This window comes from Epargyreus clarus, unplaced genomic scaffold, assembly GCF_041222505.1.
Source record: "Epargyreus clarus isolate Ecla_fem2 unplaced genomic scaffold, WU_Ecla_fem_2.2 ptg000012l, whole genome shotgun sequence".
In the NCBI taxonomy this organism is placed as follows: domain Eukaryota; kingdom Metazoa; phylum Arthropoda; class Insecta; order Lepidoptera; family Hesperiidae; genus Epargyreus; species Epargyreus clarus.
This window is the reverse complement of record NW_027332220.1, coordinates 5,286,431-5,312,496: the sequence shown is the minus strand read 5'-3', so window position 1 is coordinate 5,312,496 and position 26,066 is coordinate 5,286,431. Positions and strand designations below refer to the sequence as shown.

At 37.1% G+C, this 26,066-nt stretch overlaps 1 protein-coding gene across 1 annotated transcript; it reads right to left on the bottom strand.

The window, feature by feature from the left end:
• Positions 1-2,290: 2,290 nt before the first annotated feature.
• LOC140746194 (TWiK family of potassium channels protein 18) lies at positions 2,291-25,653 on the bottom strand. Its single transcript, XM_073078242.1, has 3 exons — positions 25,290-25,653; positions 4,147-4,834; positions 2,291-3,836 (listed from the first exon to the last, which is right to left on the bottom strand). The coding sequence occupies exons 2-3, from the start codon at positions 4,754-4,756 to the stop codon at positions 3,043-3,045; spliced, it is 1,404 nt and encodes a 467-aa protein (XP_072934343.1). The 5' UTR covers positions 4,757-4,834; positions 25,290-25,653; the 3' UTR covers positions 2,291-3,042.
• Positions 25,654-26,066: the final 413 nt, after the last annotated feature.

Genomic DNA, 26,066 nt, shown 5'->3' with positions numbered 1-26,066 from the left:
TGCTATTATGTATGCCACAGTAATACCCAAAATAAATGCAGTCAAACAAAATAATCTAATAATATTAGACTAAGAACATCATGTGTTTTAAGCCTAAGCGGTTCAGCGTATTAATTATCTTCACCTGCAAAATGTGGCAACGCAAGGAAAATTAAATTCAGCTTGCACCCACTAATTAGTAACCAAGATGCATAAACTAAGCGAAATTCAGAAGTCCCATCTTCTTGTTGTAAATGCTCTTAGTATAACTTAACTTATATTATTATGCAGTTTAAATAGAATTAACAATAGGTTTTAGTCAGATTAGTAAAAGTAAGTCAGATCAGTGAAAGCCTAGTGGTTAAGAAACTCGGCCCCTCGATCGAGGGGTCCGAGGTTCAAATCCCAGACACGCACCTCTGATTTTTCAAAGCTATGTGCGTATTAGAAATGAATTATCACTTGCTATAATGCTGAAGGGAAACATCGTGAGGAAACCTGCATACCTGAGAGATTTATAAAAAAAATCTCAAATGTATGTATAGTCTACCAATACGCACTTGGCCAGCGCGGTGGACTATGGCCTAATCCTTCTCATTATGACAGGGGACCCGTGCCCAGCAGTGGGACAATAATGGGTTGATGATGATGATTAGTCAGAGTGCTGGTTATATTAGTCATTTTATCAATAATATTGGTCATGATGTAAATGATATTGGTCATGGTATTGATAATATTGGTCATGGTATTGATAATATTGGTCATAGTATTATGATATTGGTCATTTGAATTAAATTAAGTGAATTTCGTACGACAGAACGAAGCGAAGATAGGTCAAGTCTTGAAATTGCAAATTTAATTCTTCAAAAAAGCTTAAAGAGTTTTTAAAGCTGGCAATAATGTCAACTATGGTGTTGAAATTCCATGTATTACATTCACTATTAAACAAAAACTATTATGACATTGATAACATAGCAATTTACGAATGCATGCCTCTATTCAATCATGGTCCTATTAGGGTCATTACTATAAAGCACGTGTCTATTTGATACACCCATTCAATCAGTTCCATACATTTGCAGGACAAGGACATCAAATGAAATGGAATTTATCTCGTAAAATATCGTTAATTGCAATATAATTAATTTTAGACCTCCATATAAAAATGTGATCTGTTATTTAGGATAGTAATTTAAGGAAAATCTAAATTATATCTATCTCCTACTCCAAGATTTTTGCAATAGAGAATATATCTATTTCTTTTTTGGTGTGTTTTAAGTCAGACAAGATACAGTTAATCGTTTGTAGATATGTAAATGAATAATTAATTGATCGTATTAACGAGGTCCGGAGACAAAAAACAGATCGAAAAGAGCGCCATCTACTGGAGTCCATTATTATACTTGCTTACTTTCGTTGAAATTGGTTGAACTATTTCAGAGATCAGCGAGTACTAACACAGTGACACTAAAAAAATAAGTTATTTTTACCATTTTGTAGAAGTAGTAGTCGACAAGCAGCCCACCTGGTGGTTCCTGTTGTCCGTGAACATCTATAATGCACCCCATATATGTAAGATGAGAGTACTACCTGTTTCGGGCACAGTTGCAATGCTACACCAGAAGACTAAGTTGGAACGCCCCGAATAACTATATCTCCCTTAGCCCTTCAATCTAGAACACAGCTCCACTTAATTTTGCTGTAATTAGTTATAAAGGTAGTAGGTACAGATGGTGTCGAGGGGCCCTCAAATATATCGGACCAGAAATAAAACATGAGAACAACTGTGTTAAAATTGATTTATTCTCTTTCACACCTCATACAATTGCACAAAAACGACAAAGTTGTAAAAAGATGTTAAAATCCACACTCCCCACAAACTAATGGCTAATTCACAAATAAACACTTCTGTTTTATAATTAAACTCCGTAATAAATCACTTATATTGAGGGTATCTCCACATTTATCAACGGCAAATTGTGTGTTAAATGAATTTGCAACTTAGAGCTATAAGTTTTTAGTCGCTGAAAATGTAGAGCATGAAAGGTTTATTTTTACACAATAATGCTAAAAGATTAAATTCTTGAATTCCACTGTAAATTTTAATAATTTTAGATATACATCTATTACCAAATTCAAAATAAATATACTGTATGTATGAGCTATATAACATGTTATTAATACATACAATAAAATGTCATTAGTAAAGTAAAACACAGAGTTCAAAATGTTTGTTCGTAATTTCATAAAGATTTTCATAAAGACGTTTGATATTTTTAATAACCTAATAAACTTAACCAAATCTATTGATAAGTGTGGACTCCCTAATCTAAAGATACCCAATCTTATTATACTTTTGGATTTTGGATAATAAAACCCAAATATTAAATTACATTATTATATTACCTTTTCAATCAATACATCACTAGATTATTCACAATATCTTAATTAGGCTTGTTTTCTTACTTTTTGATTTAATAATCTCATAACAAACGACTTAATATCAAATCAATTGTTTCAAATCTCAATGCAATATGTAGGTTCTAAATAAACACTTATTTGAAATATAAAATATTTTAAATATATAATTAAATATTTTATGTGACTTAATTTCTACAGGATTTTGAAACCACAATTCACCAATACTGACAAATTTTGATTCCTAATCTCATTTGCCACGAAATACTTAGACATAACATAATTATCAAACACTTCAGTCATTTTATTACTTCATTTAAATAATTATGTTAATTTCATCGATTACTTTTAGTTATATCTACATTACAATTGAATATTATCAGAAACCTTCAACGTAACAAACCACAAGATGTTCATTAGAATAAATGAACATGTGAATTCTTACTCAATTTGTAAATAAAACTCTTAATTGGCACATTAGTTGGGGATAGAGTCCGGTTCCTTTTCCTCTTTGAGCGTATATACAGTTCTACGGAACGCACCCCCATCACACCGTGAATTAGAAACGTGGTGTAGTACTTCTGGCAGTGATTCGCCTTCCGAATTAATCATCGACTCGTCAGTCAACTCACCGCTATGATCACGTCAAGAGCGCTGCAAAAACTCAGGCGTCAGAATCTTCTGAGTGGTTTTCATCATCTTCTCCTGATGCCGCAACCGATGTACGATCTCGTCGTGAAGAACATTGAAACACATCGCCGTCAAAGCCAGCCCAGTCATGATATAAATGGAGCAAAACCAAACAGTTCCTGAAGATGCTCCGTTCTTCTGTGTAACGCCAGGTGCCAAGTGACCAAATCCAATCGTGCTTAGACTCATGAAGCAGAAGTAAACGCCATCGATAGGGCTCCAGCCTTCTAACTGATATAAGACAAGAGCACCGAAGAAAATGTATGTGAAGATAGCAGCGAGACAGAGAGATATGGGTGCAAGGATCGAAAACCCTCGCAGGGAAACTTTAGAATCAGTATCCGTGCAACTCAAGGAATCACAATCTCTGAGAAAGTTTAAACCGGGGGGTTTATCTTTTATTGAGTTTGTGCTTAAGCTATTTGCTTGGGATGCGGATATTATCGTGCCCGACGGTGACCGTACGTAGTAAGGTTCCTGAAGATGCAACGTTTGACCTCTATAATCATCTGGTCGTCTCACTTTTTCTTTCCTGTCCTTTTTAAGGATCGCTGTTTCGTCGATGCAGCAATATCCGCACTTTGTGCATAAACAACAGCATAATGCTCTGCTAAAGACACTTCGAGCAAGTCGTGAGAGAAGAGCTCCGACCACAGATAAATATAGTAAGGTTAAGGGTATGCCTATAACAGCATATCCAATGGTAACTGCTTTTCCCAATGCAGTTTTGGGCGCAACACTGCCATAACCTGCGAAAACAAAAAAAAGTATAATCAGTCAAATTGGTCCAACATTTATCTCTATTCAATATGCAGATGCTATCTTATAACAACCGATATATAAAGTGAAATGAATATTGAATAATTGAATTAAATAAATTTGGACCGGCATTAAAGTCACATTAAAAATAACCTAACCTAACCCAAAAATATAATTACTATAAAGTAATCTACAACAATAGGAAGATTCTATAATATTCATAGAGATAGAAGGGTATTCATAGTGTAATGGTAAATTTTCTCTGTGTTGTAAAAGCATGAGGCATATTATAAATCTTACCTATAGTTGTAAGCACAGTAAGGGAATACAGGAACGCTTTAGCGAAATTCCACTCATAATCATCTGTGACCAATGCCGGTGCGGATTCCAAAACCCTGGCTCCGTTATACTGTTCTGTGACGTCAGCCGCTACCCTTGCGACGAGTTTCTCTTGAAACCTCGCAATTTCCTGAGCGGCCAATCTCGTCCAATTTTCCTTATATAAAATGTTTAAAGAAACTGTTATCTCCCAAATGCTTTCCACCGTCTGCGATCTCAATTCCGCGCTGGCTTGCGCAATACTGCTGTTTACTTTAGACAAGGGAATAGATTTTTGATTTTCATTGGCCTGATACGATGTCGTTGCGAGCGTCTTTTGGTGCACCTTTGCAGCGCTCCCTTCGATAGCTAGAAATATGAACGCCCCTAACAATGTATAAATCAGCAAGATCACGAATATACCCAAGTTCGTGATGCAGCCACCGATCAAACTTTTCTTTTTACTCTTCTTTGTTTTGATGCAAAAGCAACAAGTCGTGACCACTTCGTCATAGCTCTCTTTACTATTTTTCTTGTATTTTCCATTCGTGTGATTCTTCTTCTTGTTATTTTTGTCCATGTTCGATTTCATAAGACAATATATAGGAACATGATTTCAATTCCACGACGTTACGCTTTCACAAACAGCCGACTCGATGAGTGAAGACATCTGAAAAAGAAAGGTTGTCGTAAATAAATACATATCAAATAAATGTTCCTTCTCTCATTAAAGACCTCAACATTTGCCGAATTTTAGTAGTAGGTAATATATTCTAAAACCCTGCAAAAGAAAATAAAGTAAAAGGACTAGTAAAAGGCGTGTCGGTTCTGCCGACGGAGGGAAAGGAGATTCTGAGAAGATATCGTGAATACATACATAAGCAATAAATACTTAAGAAAATAGCTTTAACATGAACGTTTCGGGAGCTACATTGCCAGTTTACCCTATCTTCAATTAGGGGTTGGAAACCAATACGTTTGTATACCGTTCTCATAATATACAGAATTCGCAAAGGCTTTTCCCTATTTATTGACCTTTGCTACACATATAAAACAGATACATTTACATGAATATACACAGACGAATAAACAAACATCCACCCAGGCAGATCCATAACAGATATAGAATTTATCATTCGCATGTTTCCCTAATCGGGGATTGAACCCGGAACCCTCTGTTTCAGACTGGTATGGTATCTTATATTTTGTCAAAATTGTAATATAATTAACATTCAAATGTACTATTTGCCATTTTAATTTAATTATAAGAAACACTTGAGACAGCGACAATACAAAACAACTAATTTAGTTAAACAAAATTAATTCCGAGTACAATCAGACAATTTAAATTTACTTCAGAAGTTGCAACAGAATGCAATAAGTCCATAACTTCATTATTTATCAGTTGCAACTCTGAAAATGTCTTGTCTGCTACTTCTGAATTTTACTGTTATTGCTCAGTTTGCTTATAAAATTAAGTTTGTTAAGAAACGCTAAATATTTAGCGAAACATAATTTTGTTTAAAGCAAGCTGTTTCTTCGCTAGATGGAACTTTCAACATATTTCATAGCTTTTGTTGATGAAATTAATTTTCATCGTACTATAGTTAGTATAAACTAAAATAAAATAGATAGGTAGTATTTAAATAGTGCTTAATACACGTTAAAACTGTATTTTTACACAAAATAAAAAAAAATGCATAGGAATATCGTTAATTATGCGGAATATTAAAACGGTTTTTAATTAGTTTTATTTAAAATTTCAAATAATCAGATAAACAAAATAACTGTAATAAATATTTATTTACAATGTTTAAACACCGACAAATTTCAAACTGTAATGAATTTTAAACAATATAAATAATCAGGAAGCACGGCAGTGCCTCCGCCAAGTCGAGTAATAACTTATTGAGAACATAAAACACAATAAAAAAAAATATGAAGACCAAATAAAATAACATTAGAAGGAAATGATCAACAAATTCCAAATTCAAAATTCAATTTAACGAAAGTGAAAATAAATTACATTACAAGAAGTAACACGATAAACGTCACGTTTCGTTCCATAATCGTCACTTCTGTTCCAGTACATTAAGTTTCAAATCCGTAATTGTTAGAACTCAGTTTCTTGGAGCGAGGATCATAAAAGATCTAATGGGTTTTCACATCCCAACTTCATTATATGGATCCATTGGAGTCGTTGGGACAGATTGGTTACTTTAAAACGGGCATTTGATTCCATAGAATACTTTCAAAAAACCCATCTGATGGGTTGCATGCTCGGTCGATACTTTAATCTTATACCAAAATTCTGAAGGCCCTTCATTCCTCTCAGCCTGAGTAAATATAATTCATTTTGTCCCTTCCGATCTATCAATGTTGTAGTTATTTACGAAAGTTCGATCCATCAGGTTCCGATAGTAAAAAATGATACGGTGTGATATATTATTTGGCAAAATGTAAGCAGTTAATAAGAATTAAGATAGCATTTTCCTAAGGGAAATTCAGGATATCCACTTAAAAAAAATTTTTTTTTTACAATATTCGAGTAGCAAGCGAGCTTGCAGTCCACCTGATAGTAAGTGGCTACTGCCGCCCACGGACATTTATCAACCCCAGACAAGATTAGAGGCCTATCTTGAGGACTTCGGAGGAGTTAAAACGCTTCGATAAGTCCCCCTTACCACACTTTTCAATCCGGAACACAGCAGCGTTCAACACTGCTGTTACTAGGCAGAAAGAGGTTTGAGGTGGTGCCCCTGGAGTCCTTTCAGATAACATCTATAGACTGCTACATAAAAAAGGCTTCATATAATTCGTCCCTAAACCGTAGGAGCGTGAGTAAAAGTGGGCAAATTAATCCTCTTATATAGAAAGATTATGAGTCTAATCTTTCTTTTCCACGCAACTGAGTAATGTTCGTCGTTCAGGCTCCCCATTTGAGGCTTTACGCCGTGACGGCATAGCTTATTGCTTCGCTAAATTAATATGGGTATGCTAAGAGGAAAACGTGTCTTTTTAATTTGAGGAAAAGGTATAAAAAGGTCTCAATACTACGTTTTAATTATTTCATGAGTACTATGTTAGTAAATATTGTTAAAACTCTACGTTGTCCACAATGGTGTCATCATCCGCGGATTTATCAAGCCTTTTTAAGGGACAAATTTCTTCATATTAGCAGGAGACGCCTAGGGCCACTACACTAGTTGAGGATGCATATTCCACTAAACTGCTTCAAGGAAAGAAAAATAATGTACTGGTTATAGGCCAGACATTTCGAACCTAAGAGGTGTGAATTATAACAACCGGGACCGAAACCTTACTGTGCCCTCCGAATCACGAAATTTACAAATACTAAGATATAATCGACATAATTAAATACTAAACTTACAAATAATCTAAGGCCCTAAAACATTGAAAAATCATTCGTTACGCAAGTGGAACTACAGGCAAAATTGTGAAAAAAAAAAACAGTTCACACCACGATAGCCCGAACAGAATACTAGTTATTCCACGAAATTGAAACTAACACACGATATCATGGATTTGAAACAGCACAGTTTTTCAGTGTGTCGCTCAAAACAAATCGACGTTGCTAATTCGACTGCAACTGAACCCACTTACGTGTTTCAATCACAATTGTATTCGAAAAACGAAGCTCAATTTCTATGGACATTCATTCGACGTTCGCTACGCTGGCCAACACAAAATATTTATGGAAATACATCAATACGTATTGAATATGTAACAACTATGAAACAGCTGTAGAATTGTCGTAAATAACCACATTATTTTGTGGTTCGAACGTAACGCTGTTAGTCTCTGCTATTATAGGTAAATGGCCATTGTTAAACAGTTTAAAAACTCCCAAAATTGGCAAAAATCCGCAAAATCCTAAATCAATCTGAATTGGAGCAACGTAGACTACGCTGCAGACCTCAGTTATGGAGAAAGACACGTGCCCAGCACTCGCACAAAATCGATTGCGCGCATTGTCGTGAATACCTGGATTATTGAGCTGTAGTCGGTATTTTTTTAAACGACATTTCTTAAAGATTAAAGCTAGCTAAATCGATTTAACCCCCCCCCCCCCGAAACCTCCACATACTTAATTTAATGAAAATCGTTGGAGCCTTTTCCCTTTACTTATATATATATAAAAAAATTGGTATTAGATTAATGGCCATACATAATAATTGGTATTATTTGCCCGCATTAATTAATATGATTAAGTTTTATATTTAGCTGCATAATTATACCCAGTTGCATAGTACGTACCCCAAACTTGGTGAGTTGTGCAAGAACGATCACAGTCTGGTTGCTACTTCTGAGAATTCAATGAATCACCTTGAAACCGAGCAATTATACCACGCCATTCATATGCGAAAACAGCTAATAGAAAACGCCAAACTGCTGCTACAAGACACAAATAAGTAGAACGTGTAGAGCTCTACCATTTTAATAATGCAATGAAACTGTATTTTAAATCGTAAAATAGATACTAACCTAAAATACTTCCAAACAATATAAATAATAACATTTTATCGTTTAGTATCAAGATGAGGCTAATGAACTTATATTCATTAAAAAGAAAACTATAGCACTTATAATAAACTGAAACTCGCTAGCAATATGGCGACTAGCAACCATTTATTGGCTAGTATCCAAGCTCTAGGCGCTAAGTCACTGCAATATTTCATTGATAATCACTTTAAACGTGCTTAAATTAACTTAAATATCTAAATTTAAGATAACTTTTGTTGTTCGACCTCAGATATAATTAGATATTTCTACCTGAGTTCGGACACAGATGTGCCGCTACCCCTAAGGACTAAGCTGGACCGCCCCCGAAAAGTATGTCTCCCTTACCACACCCTTCAAACCAGAACGCAATAATGCTAAACACTGCTATTGTAAGCGGAATTAGGTATGTCGGTTGTGCCGCCGTAGTCGAACCACAAAGGGTTCCACCACATATCAAATCCATACATAACAGGTTTAAAGGTATAATATTCCTGCAGTCGTCAATGCAAACTACCAAGGATGTTAATGGATAGACACTAAAACATAATTATATAAATGATTTAGGATTCAGGAGTAGCAATAGCCAATCGCAAGTGGGACTTCAAGCCTATCTGAAACTATAGGGACTGATCAAAATTGTAGAAATTCTAGAAAAGTTGTTAACCGACGCATGTGACATATTATCGGGTAGCATAAAGCGAAAATTTGCCAGAAAACAAAAGAAAGACACAAAGAAACGAAACGAAAATAAAACCCAAACAGTCAGAGATAAATTGAAGATCACAGTGTTAGATTATAGTGGAGCCCTTCACTAATACACAAAGGTAAAGGACACCTTCCCAAGAACCCTATATCAATATTTAGGGACCTTGTTTGGCCCCTAGGCCAGTTAATACCTATTCAGCCTAAATAAACGTTACCGCACTTTACATAGGATAGCTTACCTGTTGCAAACAATTTTTCTATGCATACTTAATTAAGGTCGTGACTGGTGTTGACCGACGTCTCTCTCAAAACTGTAGATGTCAATTATCCCATTTTATATGACCATTCTCTTAATATTTAAGATTAAATCTTAAGGTAAAGTTGGAATTGGAACCAAACAAATATGACCAATTTAAATTTTATTTCTCCAAATTTTTTTCTAAAATTCAATTACGAGTAACAAACGGCCGTGTTAACCTTGATTACTGTTTTAACTATGGACATTTGTGATCAATCCCAATTAAGTCTGAATTATATTTTGATCCACGCATAATTTTCTACTCCTGAGTACTCAGCTGAAACGCCTGAAAGTATATCCTCTCTATGATATTTAAACAAACCATTTGACACTATATATATAGAAAAAAAAATTGCATAACTTATTCATCTATTGGGGATAATTATGGGATTATTACAAAGTTTTTTAGTTCTATGGGAACTCCCTTTCCAGGGGAGTCTTACTGGATGCATCAAACTGATAGGTAAACCCATCAGTCCTTCAAATCCATGTCGCGACCTTCTTATTCTCCAGAAAGCGAAGATTTGTCATTGTCACCGTGCCTATTCCATCTTGGAAGCATAAGAAATGGTATAATTCTACATCGACAACATTCCGTACTGCACATTGTTAAGCGTATATAATGATTAGTATGCAAAGTTATCTCATTAACCATAGCGAAAGGAACAACACTAGTCCATTCCTCGTCCACACAACGGTTAAAACTTAGTTATTAGTTGGTGCTTGGTGATTTCGCAGAACTAAACAAGAGCTCAAACTAATTCAACATTGCTAGAACTCGACCACCGTCCTAAGAAACTGTTAACGGTCTCCTTCGAGCAAGTCGTACCATAATGCAAATATATCGCAGTCGTTGAGAACTTATGTGGTTGTCTCGCGTACATTGCTCGGTTTTGCTCCGTTTCTAATTACGCTTTATGTGCTGTCTCAGCATTGAAATTAAATGACGTCTAATGCACAACTTATGTTTGTTTACAAGTCATAAACATGTTCAATTGTACATCATAATAGACGTATGCAAATGTAAACCATTAGTCACTGAAATGAAATTTGAGTGCAAATAAAATAAGTGACAGTTCGAAAATTAAGATTTTGAAGGTGTTTTGGCAAAGGAAAGGATATGTTCGAGAAAAGGAGATTTTTACACGCTTTATATTAGCTTCTCTTGTATGTTTGTCAGTGAGTAACTCAGTTTTTCAGTATAAAGATATCAACATACATCCTCATAATTATCAGGCTTAGTGGATGCTTAATGTGAACAGCAGTATAAATAAAACAATAAATAATAATTAAAGAAACTAAAGAACTCGCCTTCATAAGAGTTTGTCGCACCCCAAAGGCGACAAAAAGGCCAATTATAAATAAACATAAAAGTAAGTAAACATAAACATAAGTATGCTGTCTCCGAAATAATTCGAAAGTCTTCGAAAAATTATGCTACTACTGAAATTTGGATCTTTGCCTGAGTCCTTCTGCCCCTGATTCCGGTATACGTTGTGTAAATAAAATTTAAAAGCTCATACATACGTTTAATGCTAAAAACAAGTCTATTCAACTATGTTTTTTTTTAATATAGGAGGAGAAAATGCTACCCCTGAGGACTAAGCTGGAACGCCTCGAAAGTACGAGTATATCTCCCTTACCACACCCCTCAAACCAGAACACAGCAGCGCTTAACGCTGCTGTTATTAGATAGAAATAGGTGAGGAGGTATGGCAGTGATAGCCTAGTGTTTAAGAAACTCGGCCTCTCAACCGAGGGGTCCGTGGTTCAAATCCCAGGCACGCACCTCTGTTTTTTTTCAAAGTTATGTGCGTATTGTAAAATTAATTATCACTTGCTTAAACGGTGAAGGAAAACATCGTGAAGAAACCTGCATACCTGAGAGATTTATAAAAAAAAATGTCAAAGGTATGTGAAGTCTACCAATACGCACTTCGCCAGCGGGGTGGACTTACCCTTCTCATTCTGAGTGGTGACCCGTGCCTAGCAGTGGGACAATAATGGGTTGACGTTGAGATGAGGACGTGATGCCGCCGGAGCCGAACCACAGAGGCTTCTATCCCCTTCAAAACGATATAACTATATGTTGGTATAATTAGACTAAGTAATCGTATGAAGTATATAAATTATTTATAATTATTAGAGGCTACAAACGTAGCCATTAATGAAAGCTTAGATAATTTATGACCAACGCGCGTATGATCTTATCTGCATAATGTTAGTGCGAAATAGACGAAATTCGTACTGTAATTTGAATTTCAAACTTATAATGAACTGTCAATGTCAATTGTATTTTGGAATTCAGCTGGAAAACTTGATAGGTGTATAAAATATTCTAGTATTGTCCCTGTAGTTTCGGGTCCAGAATAGGGCTACGGTATCCCCTGCCTGTCGTAAGAGGCGACTAAAAGGGGGCTTCCGGGGTTGCGGGTGGCAAGAGTGGGAGCTCGAACCGCCCGTCAGCGTCCCCGGGAAGGACGGTGGTATGTGTGGTCGCCTAACGTTGTACGCACCAGACGGTGTAGCGAGCGCCAAGCTCACCTGGGCGGAGCCCGACGGGGCAACGCGCTAAAAGGGCTCTGTTTGCCTTTCGTTGGAGATCCCGGGGCCCTCTAAGCAGCGCCGAGGACGACAACCGGGGGGGTTTTAGTGCGGTAAAAATCCCACATAATCCTGTGTAGCTTCCACGGCACCAGTACCTTTTGAAAGTTTCCCCCTCGTGAACAAAAAATAAAGATATTCTAGTATTGATGAATCTATGATATTTAATTTTACTTTTAGTGTTACTTGAAAGGTAGTCTGTCGTATGAATATTTTTCATATCTCGTAAGTATTATTTACCTTCTTATCGCTTAAGCCACTAAGCAGTCGCTTTGGCAACTGCGGCTCGGTACAATTCGTGGTTCGAGCGACTGACGATGTAATCAAAAATCTGTCGACGCGAATGTCTGTTGTATAAGCTAAGATGTATGAGCTACTAAATAGTCGCCGAGCAACATTTAGAAGTTGCGTTAATAAGTACATAACCGCTAAAGCTGCCATTAATTTAAGCTATAGTAGCTAATATGCAATCAGCCTACAGGTGGTAGAGCTCTTTAAAGTTCGCCAGTGATACATCTATTTTATCGTAGCCAATCCGTGCCTTTTGTAGTGCTGCTTACTTCAGGTTTGCAAGAAACATAAAGCAGGTTCAGGCATACGTTCGAGGCGTTCCATCTTAGTTATGTGAAGCAGTAACACAGATCCGGTAGGTTATAGATCGAAATTTTGATCTACTCAAGGTCGGTTCAAATGTTCCTTATTACAATCACTATTTAACATCAGATTTGTGGTGCGCTATAATAATATAATTCAAAAATCATTCTATATAAAATCAACTCGAATCGTGTAAAAATGTTGTGATTTGAAAATTTTTCAATTGAACCAAATGTGTAAACAAATTAAGTCTACTACAATTGTTTGTACCATTAAACAAACGTTTGTTATGTAAACATTAAATTAAGGAACATTTAATTCGCGAATTTGTAATATTTATTGTTAAATCAAATTCACAAATATGTATAGCTGCAAAATTAACGTCTTTTGTTCAAATATATTAGAATTGTTACAACCGAAACTGTATAAACAGGTGTATTAAAACAATAAACAATTTGATTAAACAACAATTCATGTGAACAAAATCTATCATCTGATATCCTACATAATCACATAAACCAACAGTAATAAAGTTAGTACCGCACAACGCCTTTAAACAATACCAAAGGGTTGATTTTCCGACCTAAATCAGTTAGGACGCTTAAACAAATGCCTCTACCCTCATTGACACCGAATAGACCAGAATACTGATAGAAAACAATCCACGTAACATTGCCATACTAAAATTTTATTATCAATTTCTGAATTTATACCCATGATTCCAAATCCCGACTGGAATAAGCGAACGCAGGGCAATGAAATAAGTCATTTAAATTGGAATAGAGATTTCAATGGAGGACATTAGGCGTTCGGGAGGGCTAAAACTCGGTAATATTGGATTATATCACTGATTTATGCAAAATCTTTATCGATGGCGACACCTTAAATTGGATTTTCGTATCGTCACACCGGTTGAGATATTTGTCTTACCGCTAACTATAAAACGGTAAATATTGTAAAAAAAAAACTTAAATTTGTAAATTTAACTATAATTTTATTTTAATGTAGTATTTTGAAATTCGATTATATCGTAAAGCATTATAACTTAGTCATCACAATCAGAAACGCAACTGCGATCATCTTTCGTATAAGTCGGTTAGAATCAGGTGACCTGCATATCATTGTGTAGTCAGAACAAAACCGTATCTCCCCGTGGATCCTTTGAGAGATTAAAATCAGTTGACAGACAGCAATGTCTTCCTTTGAAATCGTTGCTTTACTGTACCTATCAACATGCACAGTTGGGATAACTTCAGCAAAAATCCCTTTACAGGCCTTTATCCATAACCTAGTGGTTTAAACTTAACCTTCCAAATTCGAGGTCCGTCATTCAAGCCCCAGGCACCTCTGATTTTTCAAAATTGAATGGATAAGAAACTAATTATCACTTGATTTAACGGTGAAGGAAAACATCATAGTCAAATCTAAACATCTGAGAGTTCCTTTTTTACTTTTTTGTCTTGTTTTTTTTTTAAAGTTCTTTAAAAAGAGTTCTGAAACGTGTGTGAAATCTACCAACCTTCGCACTATTCCTAAGGAGACCCGCGCCCGGCATAGGGACAATAATGAGTGGACAACGACTACAACGAAATTAGGTATAAATGCTTAAAAAAGTATCTCTTCTCCCTACCCTTTTGAGTTTATTTATTTTATTTTACTTTATTATACCTTAATTAACACTGGAGGGAGATTTACGAGGGGGAAACCTTCAAAAGTGTCGTGGGAGCGACGTAGGGTTATGTGGGATTCTTACCGCACTAAAATCCCCCCGGTGGTCGTCCTCGGCGCTGCGTAGAGGGCTCTGGGATCTCCAAAGGAACGCAACCGGAGCCCTCTTAGCGCGTTGCCCCGTCGGGCTCCGCCCAGGTGAGCTTGGCGCTCGCCACACCGTCTGGTGCGTACGACGGTATGCGACCACACATACCGCCGTCCTTCCCGGGGCCGCTGGCTGGGCGGTTCGAGCTCCCACTCTTGCCACCCGCAACCCCGGAAGCCCCTTCCAGTCTGCCAGTCTACCTTTAGGCTAAGCAGAAAACGTGCAAGGCGGTATTCAATTGTGTAGAAAGAGTATACGTATAAAACTATATAGATATTATATATGGGTTGACGAACACTAAACAAAATGAGATAAACGCTTATTTTTTTCGATCTTCTCGCTACACTTCCATCGCTTGCAATCAAACCAGTCCTTAATTTGGATTTTATATCGTCACACCGATTTACGCAAGCCGGGCGGAAGGGGATCCGTTTTCATTTTACGTTTGGGGGTATTAATGCCGAATGTTTTTTAAAGATTTTCGGCTGAATTACGGTTTGTAAGAATTTGTTCCAACTCGAATTATGACGTAATACGCATAATAATTTATACAGGGAGGTTATTTAACAGTTTTGAGACATTTTGAAGTGTGGCATTGAAAACGATTATATATAAGTAAATGTGCGTGGGTAAGATGCAATGTAAAAATAATGAATATACGAAGTAGCTAATAATTCAGAATTTAATTAAAAATGGAACTGTCTACTCGTATATATGATTTCAAAGAACATTTTTTTCCTGTAATCTTTACCTATATCTTACCTTACAATTATCAGGTTTTTTTTTAAATAACATAAAATTAGCCTTTTACAAAAATGTAAAATGGATTGCATTATAACTTCGTTGTATTTTTACAGGATGAATGATATCTTAACTACACTTATTATGTAATTTGAAAAGTTCTAGCCATTAGACTCTATATTTCTAAAGTAAAATAGAAGAAACTCAAAAGCTAACAAGATCCTTCTATTTTGAAACTACTACAAAGTACAAAGACGCTTTAGAACGTAGAATCTTTGTAGAAATATATTCAGTAGCATCTGTTCCGTTCTGATTCCTATTAAATTAGCATTTGAACATTTAAACTGAAAATCTTAGTGAAGTTATATTTAACTGCCTTTGACTTCCAACGGCTTTAAGCTTTATTTAGTGGATGTGAACGGAATGGAAGTTAGATTTTAGGTTTTCGACTTCAGATTACCTGTTTCGTTTGAACTGATTTTAATTTTGACTAAAGAATAGTAAATTTTGCTCATATATTTTTTTAGGATTCCGTACGTGAAAACGAAACCCTTATAAGATCACTCGTGTGAGTGTCTGTCATGCCAATCTATTTCAGCCCTTGTTTTTGTTTACGAGGGGTACTCCGGGATCTCCAGAGGAACGCAACCGGAGTCCTCTTAGCGCGTTGCCCTGTCGGGCTGCGTCCATGTGACGCTCGCCACACCGTCTGGTGTGCACGACGGTATGCGACCACACATACCGCCGTCCTTCCCGGGGTCGCTGTCCGGGCGGTTCGAGCTCGCACTCTTGCCACCCGCAACCCCGGAAGTCCCTTTTAATCGCCTCTTACGACAGGCAGGGGATACCGTAGCTCTATTCTGGTCCCGGAACTACAGAAATAATCTGTCTCAGCCCTACGAATTTACTAATAAAGTTTTGCCGCTGTGTTGCACTTGGAAGAGTGTGGTGAGGGAGACATACTTATGCTAGGTATGCTAACGTAATCGACAGGGACAGCAAAGCATCCGTGTCTGTTCTTAGGACTCAAATCTTATATTGAATCGATTAAGTATGTTCATGGCAGTAGCCATTTTCAATGTGGTGGACTGCATGCTCGTTTGCATATGGTAGTCATCATCATCATCATCAACCCATTTCTGTCCCACTGCTGGGCACGAGCCTCCTCTCAGAATGAGAAGGATTAGGCCATAGTCTACCGCGCAGGCCAAGTACATATTGGTAGACTTCACATACCATTTTTTATAAATCTTTCAGGTATGCAGGTTTCCTCACGATGTTTTTCCTTCACCGTTTTAAGCAAGTGATAATTAATTTCTAATACGCACATAACTTTTAAAAAATCAGAGTTGCCTGGGATTCGAACCTCGGACCCGTCGATCGAGAAGTCGAGTTTCTTAACCACTAGGCTATCACTGCTGTCCATATGGTGGGTAGTATCATATGGTAGTATCACCGTAAAATATAAAATCCTCAATCAGCAATAACTTAAATAATAAATAAACAAAAACATCAGTAGCAAGTGCAATCTCAAAGTTGGTACAAGTTGTATGAAATGTTTTGCACTACCAGTGCCGCTGTTCTGCAAACTTCCACAACTTCGGTGCAAAAAGCGTAGTGTGACTGCTATCAAGTTTTGTTACGGAATTGTGAACAGAGCGTGGTTGTTTATTGAATACATGATCCAGTTTAAAGGTTGAAGGTACAGTTTAAAGATATATTACCGCTATTTCTGATTTATAAGAGTAATCGCTGCTGTTTTTTTGTAATATAATAGTAGCAAACGAATGCAGTGATGATTTTAAGCCCGTTCCACATTCTCGCGAGATTCTCGCGAGAACGCAAGAAAAGCACGAGAAACAAGATTGTGGAACCTATACGAATCGTTTTTCTCTCGTTCTCACGAGATTCTCGCGAGAATGTGGACCGGGCTTTAGAACATGCTAGCAAGCGGCCACTACTTTCAATGGACATCTGCAATCAACCTCGGGTAAGATTGGATTCCTTCCGCCGCAGATTGTTTGATACCCTCGAGGACTAAGCTGGAATGTCTCGGAAAAGTACTTCTCCTGTGACCCTGTTCTGCCGTGGCACAATTACAAGAAACCGATATTTTTTGTACTAAATATATAACTGTTCTAATAATGTTTAATATATTTCTGTTCGAGAATCGGGATATTGGTTGCAAGCACTTCCCTCTGCTAATTTATGAACGCTTTTGGACAATACTTCTTTTTCTACAGCAGTGGGCCTTCGACTAGGTACTTTTTTAAATCATCCACATTGTTGCCCTTGTGGAGCTCAAGTCGACCGTTTGGGCCTCCACGGCCTGTCTTGTCAACGCAGCGCCGGTCGTCTATCACGCCACGCGGCTTTAAATGACGTTATCCGGAGGGCTCTTGTCACTGCTAACGTACCGGCTCAATTAGAGCCGAATGGTTTAGTACGTAGTGATGGCAAGAAGCCTGATGGTTTAACCCTTATTCCCTGGAAGAATGGAAGGTGTCTTGTGTGGGACGCTACTTGCGTGGACACACTGGCACCTTCTCATATTCACATATCTTCCAGGGCAGCCGGTGTCGTGGCGACCGACGCTGAAATTCGCAAGTTGCAGAAATATGCAGATCTTATTAAAGACTACATATTTCTGCCATTTGGTGTTGAAACATTGGGGCCGTGGGGTTCCAATGCTAGATTATATTTTTAAGCATCTGTCCAAACGGTTGATAGAGTCAACGAATGACCAGAGAGCTGGCACATACCTCGGACAGCGAATTAGCTTCGCTATCCAACGAGGGAATGTTGCCAGCATTCTGGGAACTCATCCCAGGGACAGCAATTTAGATGTAGCTTTTTATATTTAATTTAAAATAAAGTTATATTATTTCATTATTTTTTATATTACTTTAATTTATTTTAGTTAAAACATTTAAGTGTGTAAAGGTTAACAATTGATTAAATGTTAAATATATAACTATAAATAACCGTAATAGCAATACACTTTAAATTTTCGAAATGAATTCACTACGATGTCTGCCATAACAACAAAATAACTAATACTAAATTAATAAAATGTTACGGAACCCTCCAGGTATTCGACTCTTCCTTGACCAATTTTTTTTACTAAAAACTAAATTGTCTGCATCTACCGCATGGATGTTTTAAAACAGAATCGTGCGAACTGCATGCTTACATTTCCATGCATATTAAGCAGGTCCGATAGTTTTACAAATAGCTACCGATCTGCACTTTTATTCCAATCAGAGTCCCAAGTTTCAATTACGTAAGTCTGAACTTAGCTTGATATATCTCGGTGATATATTATAAAAAGTTATTGGTTACGTTAGGGCTTTAGCAGACTAGCTACTTTTAGTGTCCACGTCGTAACGTGGATTAAGGTTAATTTTTGAACACAAAATGCAGCGGTCGAACTCGACACGGACCTCACGTTGAAGCTCCAATCGCAGCTACTTTTCGAAGGTGGTAGAACCCTTTGTGGTTCGACTCCGGCGGCACCACCGCCATACATATTTCTACCTAATAACAGCAGTGTTAGGCGCTGCTGTGTTCCGTTTTGAAGGGTGTGGTAGGGGAAACAGACTTTTCCGAGGCGTTCCAGCTTAGTCCTCAGGGGTAGCGGCGCATCTGTGGCCGATCTCAGGTAGGAATTTAAACTTATCTGGGGTTGATTTACAGATAGTTTGACGAAAAAATATTTATTAGCGTGTTTATAAAATTCACACCTACAAGTGTAAAATAAACATGGTAGGTATATATAAAAGATTAAATTCGTTAAATTCCTCGGAATCATCACACACAAATTAACGGAATACATTTGTATTAGCGTTATAAAAAGGCATAGCTACTATTACCCTAAAAATCCACCATTCTTCCCTTATCTTCCTGTATGAAATAATTAAAATATATACAACGACTACTCCAAATCCTGTAAGGACCACGTGACGTGATTCCCTTAACTGGGGCAAAACATTCCAGAGACACTCGATGCAACATGTTCGACGGTTGCGGGAACAGGCCCCAATTTAATTGAACAGGCCCGCTCTTCACATTCTCGAGAGCAGCCAGATTGAGTAAGGAAAAGTGCCTTACACTCGTAGATTGCGAATGCATAGAGTAGGTACATGTTGTAAATATTATATAGAATATAATGAATGTTTAAGCTGGCAAAAAATATAGGTATACCAAAACTGTAAGCACAGCATAGAGTAAAAATATATTTGCAAATATTTATTATTATACTGATAGTTTTCTTAAAATATAAAACAGATAAAATTAATTGTAATACAAGTAATTGCGCAATAAGTAAATCATTCCATTTCGGTATGTTTTGTTTCATTTCATTACGTTGCGTTTCGTTGAAGGGCGTTACGTTTCGTTTCGTTTCTCTTAATTTCATAATTAATAACAAAAAGAATCGTGAGATGGCCCCTGCAAGAAATCATTTTTCGAAATTAATGCGATTTTAATTAGCTTTTAATTATGTTCATAGCTCAACATATTATTGTCATGGACACACGGGGCGTTGAGAAATACTTGGAGCTGTATAAAATAAAATTCATCATTTTTAAGTCTGAGGTCTACCTGGCCAGGAAGCTAACCTTATACACTTGTGAGTGCAGTAAACATTCCGCTTCACAAGTTGGTTTTATTTTGCTAAACTTCCAAACATTCTACCATAGAATAACAATATCAAAGTATTTAACGACGTCCTATAAAGAGGACATTCAAATTCCGTAGACGTTCGCAACGGTATCGTGGCCCGTAAATTTGTAGCTCGTAAATTGTATTCGCGACTTATTTGTCGTCCTGTTAACCCCGTTATCTAGTAACCCATAAATTTATAAATAAGTATACATATATAAAAGCGAAAGGATACTCACGCTCTGACCGACTGAATCATTGCAGAGCCTAAAGTACTAAAGTTAGAAATACCTAATTTAGAAAACCAAAACGTTTCCAAAACGGAACCCTACTACTAAGTCTCGTCTGTCTGTTCGTCTGACTGACTGTCTGTACCTATTTTTTTTTTATTTTTAGGGTTCCGTATCTAAATTTAGATAGCGTCTAACCAGTACATATTTTTATTTTTAGGTATTCGCAGTAGTGGTTTTCTAAGCTTAAAGAAAATTTCAGGCCTTTTTGTAAAGTTTATAACAGCTTTAACTTTATAGCATCGAGTCATAGTTCATAGAAACCAACAATCTAAGTATACAACAAAGTGGTCTAAAAATAAACCACAAGTCTCCATAAGTCAGCACCACTTTACGATTCCAGTGAAGCTTACGCTATTGTGTTGTGCATTACGTAAGCCATTTCATTTAAGACATTTAGATATATAAACTTATATTAAAGCACAATAAAATGCTTTAAACAATTCCCTTACTACAGACAATAATCTCTAAATCTCCACATGATTTTTCCTGTGCCCAGGACCCAGGATAGATATACACAAAGATACACTTGATGAGTTAGTCGGAACACCTTTTGATAACTATTCCTTACCCTTGAAAGCGAAATATTAAACAGAACTAGTCATTATTATAAAAAAAATACTCGACTGCTTAAAACTATAGCCTATGTTACTCCCACATTTTAGAACAATCCATCGACACCTCATTTGTTAAAATCCGTCAATCCTAATCGTTTGGGCTGGATTGCATGCCAAAGAATGAGACATACATCGCTCGAAAGACATTACCCTCCGCAGACAAGGAATGTGTGGCGGTGTTGGCCGGAGTCGAACAGTTTAACAAAACAAAAGTTTTAACCACCTTCAACAAGTAACATTTTAAAATAAAATTTAATTTCGCTTTGTGTTTTCACGAAAAAGTTGGTTTTCGCAAATATTTTCCTTTTTAATTACGAAACAAGCCATTGGGGCGCAATAACTGAATTTGAGCACAGAACTAAGTAAACGATGAAATTATAAAGCTTTTTGGGGTTCCGTACAAAGAAGGTAAATACGGGACCTTATTATCTTAGTAATAAACGGACAGATAGCGACCGCTGGCTTCAAAGGGCACGGAACCGGTTGGAAAGGCACCAAGGCCTATGTCCAGCAGTGGATCTCAAAAGGCTGATGGATGGATGGACAAATAGCAGAGGTAAGTCTAACTGTCCGTCCATCTGTTCATCTGTTCATCAGTCCGTCTGTCCCTCTGTAACATATGTATCTCTCAAACCATTATTGATAGATAATTGTATTTTTATATAAAGCAACTATAAATTACTATGGTCGTTATAACAAAAATACAAAAATATTTTTTTTAATAAAGACGGGTCCCCCAAATCCCACATACAAAACACGGATATTTTAGGCGTTTCTCTGTTTATCTATTGAACCGTAAAAAGTAAACGTTGATAATGCATATAGATACGTTTAGAGATGTTGTGATATAAAATTGGTTGCACAGAACCGACCAACTGTAAGTTCGAATCGCACTTGGCCAACTTTTATTTTTCACTTCCTGCTCGAAATATTCAGAAAACTTGAGAAAAGGGTCAACCTTCAACCAATTCGGTATTTTGCGAGAGGCTTTAAATTGACTATAGTAAAAAGAATCTTAAAAATGTAAGCGAAAGGGTAAAAGAAGTAATTAAAACTGTGCTTGTGTTAATATCCAGAGGTTTCAAAATAAAGGAGTGTGCTTAGAGCCTCCTTTGTCATCACGAAATTTTATGAAAAGTAAAACAGCGGAGGTTAAAAAGTTATAAGCCGTTTAATAAAAAATAAGTAGAACCATAACTTTAACACAAAGAAGATTGTAGAAAATGTAAATGTGTTAATTTGTATGAGGACATTTATGTTACTGTATGGGTGTATGTGCGTGTGTTATATTAATTTGTTGCATAAATGTTTAATCAACAAAACAAATAAAATATGGTTGAGATCGATCTTGTTTTTTAAATTAAGTGAAGCCACCTGATAAGCGACTGCCGTCTGCCGACTGCCGTCCATTGAGATCGGTCATAGATACCACTGAGAACTACTTTTGAATGCCTCGTATGTCTGCCGTATGTCCTTCAACCCCAAAAGCACCATCGCCAGACGTACACACCAAATGCGTTATAACATCAATGAGCGCTGCTGTGTTCTAGTTTCAATGTTGTGGGAAGGCGACATACTTTTTCGAGGCTTTCCAGCTTAGCCCTCAGGAGCACCGGTGCATATGTTGCCAATCTCAGGAATCTAATCTTATCTGGGACTGGTTACAGATTTCCATGGGCGTCAGTCACTTACCATCCGCATATTGTACTTTAGACTTTACTCTCCAGCTACGATATGATAGAAACAACTGTTTAGTATTTCTCTACGTAGTATAGTACTGTAGTACAATGCACTGCAATTTACCCCAGCCTAGACACTAGACACAACATTCTCGCTTTACAATATGAAAAGAAAACTCAGTGTAGTCCTCAGACAATTATTTTACAGCGGCTTTCTTTATACCGTCTAGGTTTTTTCTGCATATTGCGGTCTGGGACTTACCAACACTTGTCTTATTAAGATTGTATGTGTAATTCTTGTAAATGTGTGGACTTGGAAACAATATTAGGTACTTTACTGGCGTATGACGACCCGCGTGGCGGAGCGCTCACCATAACGGTCTGACGCGCAGAGGGTCCCGGGTTCGATCCCCGGCCAGACAAATATTTTAATTTAGGTTTCTGTTTTTGGGTCTGAATGTTTGTATATTTGTCTCTGTGTTTCTATATCACACTTGATACAGGGAATCCTAGTGGGGCTGTGAGTGTAGAAAACGTTCTTTTAACTATAGTTGTAGTGTGAATGCTCAATAAAACGCATTTTTGTGTAGTCCGCGCCAAAATTCTAGTCCGCTCTGAAGTTGTTCCGCTCAGGTTTAGTTACCATATATACTCCGCAACGTAAGGGCACACTAACGCAGTTATGTACCCGGAGGCGAGAACTGGCAGCGGACGGGTGCCGGGGGGGTCCCATTGTCTACCATCCACTTAACTGTGGGGGCTGGTATAATTTAAATGTATCTTTTGAAATATATTATATTTTTATAAGAAAATATTAATAATCTGGGGGGTCCACCACTTGAGAAACTGCACGGGCAAAGAAAATATCCTTAACACCCAAAAAATCCATACCCACCGCCCTTATGTTGACATAGTCTTAACATATTACAGACGAAGGTTGAAGGTAGTAGAACCCTATGTGGTTCGACTCCGGTGGCACCACCGCCACACCTATTACTGCCTCATAACACTGCACCTAAACATAAGCGCTGCTGTGTTCTGGTTTGAAGGATGTGGTAAGGGACATATATTTATTCGTGGCGTTCCAGCTTAGTCCTCAGGGGTAGCGGCGCATTTGTGGCCGACCTCAGGTAGGAATATCTAATCCTATCTGGGCTTGATTACAGATGTCCATGGGCGGCAGTAGCCACTTACCATCAAGTGGACTGCATGCTCGTCTGCTACTCCCATATTATAAAAAAATGCCCGCGCTCAACATTGCTAACTTTGCCGTACCTAAAGAGTTAAGGTACAAACCAAAGCAATATGCATCCTTCTTGTTATTTTCCTTTTATATCTATTAAATTCCATACTCAATTTAATTCCAGTAGCACCGCCGTAACTTTCCCCTATCGCACTATTAAATGAAACTTAAACAGAAACAGAACAAAACAATCGCTAACTAAGTATACCTACTTTTAAGTAAATTCAAAAATCTTTTAACCGTTAATTTTATTAAGTTTTCTGAAAGTTTTTTACAAAATGAACGAGCTAGTAATTTCTTAACGACGTTACCATTTCTTTTTACGGAAAATCTCAAAGGCTGAATTAAACATAATTACGGCCTTTCTGAAATGAACAAAGGAATGTTAGTTTTGCTTTTTAAGTGTTTTCGAGTACTACGAAAGACGTGTATTTTTTCTGATATTACATAGAGCGGTAGTGGTAATAAAACGCATTTTTGTGTAGTCCGCGCCAAACTTCTAGTCTGCTCTGAAGTTGTTGCGCGCAGGTTTATTTAGCATATATACTCCGTAACGTAAGGGCACAATAACGCAGCTATATACTTACCCGAGGCGTTCCAACTTAGTCTTTAAGGGTAGCAAGCATCTGTGGCTGACTTCAGGTAGGACTCTATCTTATCTGGGCTGATTACAGATATTTATAAGTAGCATTACTCACTTACTGTCTGGTGGAACTCAAGCTCGTCTGCTTCTCCTATCTTAAAATAAATATAGTTAAAAAACCTAAAAACGCGCTTTTATGATCAAATCAACTAAAAAAGCAGAAAATAATTTTCAATCTAGGAAACTTGTATAATTGTGAAAAAGCGTGGGGTGCTCCATTTATCAGTTTTCGAAAAGCGCCTTTATCTAGTTCTAAATATTTATCTATAGATCAGTAGTGTCACGCTAAATACTGCGACCTGTATGGAATGTTGTCCTTTCATTAAATCACATCGAAGTAGCATGGTAGAGTATCCTTTAGGCCTCCACGAGTGGGACGAGATCCATGCACAGCTATGGGAAATAAGTTACAGCCACTCTCACAATCGTATCATCATATAAGAATTTCACTTATTTGCCGAATCCCGTATTATTCCCCCCGTTAGTAAATTTTTTCAAAATAAATCGTTGTAAGATTTTATTACTGTGACACGAGTGTTCTATTTATTTTTCATTTATTAAAAAAGTCTGGTGCAAGTATCTACACATAATACATTTGTAAACTCACCCTAATTACAGTGATAACAATGATAATGTTTTAATACTTAGACCTTATAATAATACTAGATGTAACTAAGGCACTATAAAATTACCAAATATAAGTCCTTACCTTCACGAGGGCGCATCCATTGCTTCCCAAAACCACGGATCAGTTCCCGACTTTCTTGCAAACTCGTTTTGTTCAATTCATTATATTCAATCGATGACGAAGAACCATGGGTCCAGAGAAACTGTCACAGTACGATGGATATACGTGAAGTATTGCACCCACTCATCTTCACTGACCACAGAACTGTCAACACTACTTATATCCGAATCAATTCACAGTTTAACACTACAATTCCTTAAACACCAAGTCTCATACGTTTTATTCAATTACTTTCCATTTTCATTTCTTTTCTGAGTTTATTTTGATTTATCTCGAAATTTAGTTATTACAATAGGTCGCAGACCAGGCGAGATCCGCCATGTTGGGAAATTACCACGCATGCGCATTACAACTCTTGGCACACATGCGCCATGAGTTATTACGACGTAAATTGGTGGTGGTTTAAAGGTGGTAGATGTTGTGGGTCAAGTGGTGACCAACGATACCCCTATTTCTATGTTAAGCACAGTAGATAGCTGTGCCTATGTATATAGCAGTGATAAGCGCTGCTGTGTTCCAGAGTAAAGAGTAAACCATAAATAATACGTCTTATAGCAATGAGATAGCAATGAGTCTATGCCAACATAAGATAAGACTCCAAACCTATCTGAATAATGGATATCTATAGAATCTATATGAGATATGTTAAAATCTATCAAGCCGTTTGCGCTATAGGAGATGCCAAAGAATTAAACTTACACACATACGTGTTTGTCCACCGCCATCGTCACCGAGCCG

Bases quoted from the DNA above. Each gene is read 5' to 3' on its own strand.
- LOC140746194 (XM_073078242.1), bottom strand. From the start codon at position 4,756: ATGAAATCGAACATGGACAAAAATAACAAGAAGAAGAATCACACGAAT. The intron at 3,837-4,146 runs GTAAGATTTATA...TTGTTTTCGCAG, and splicing joins TACTGTGCTTACAACTATAG to GTTATGGCAGTGTTGCGCCC.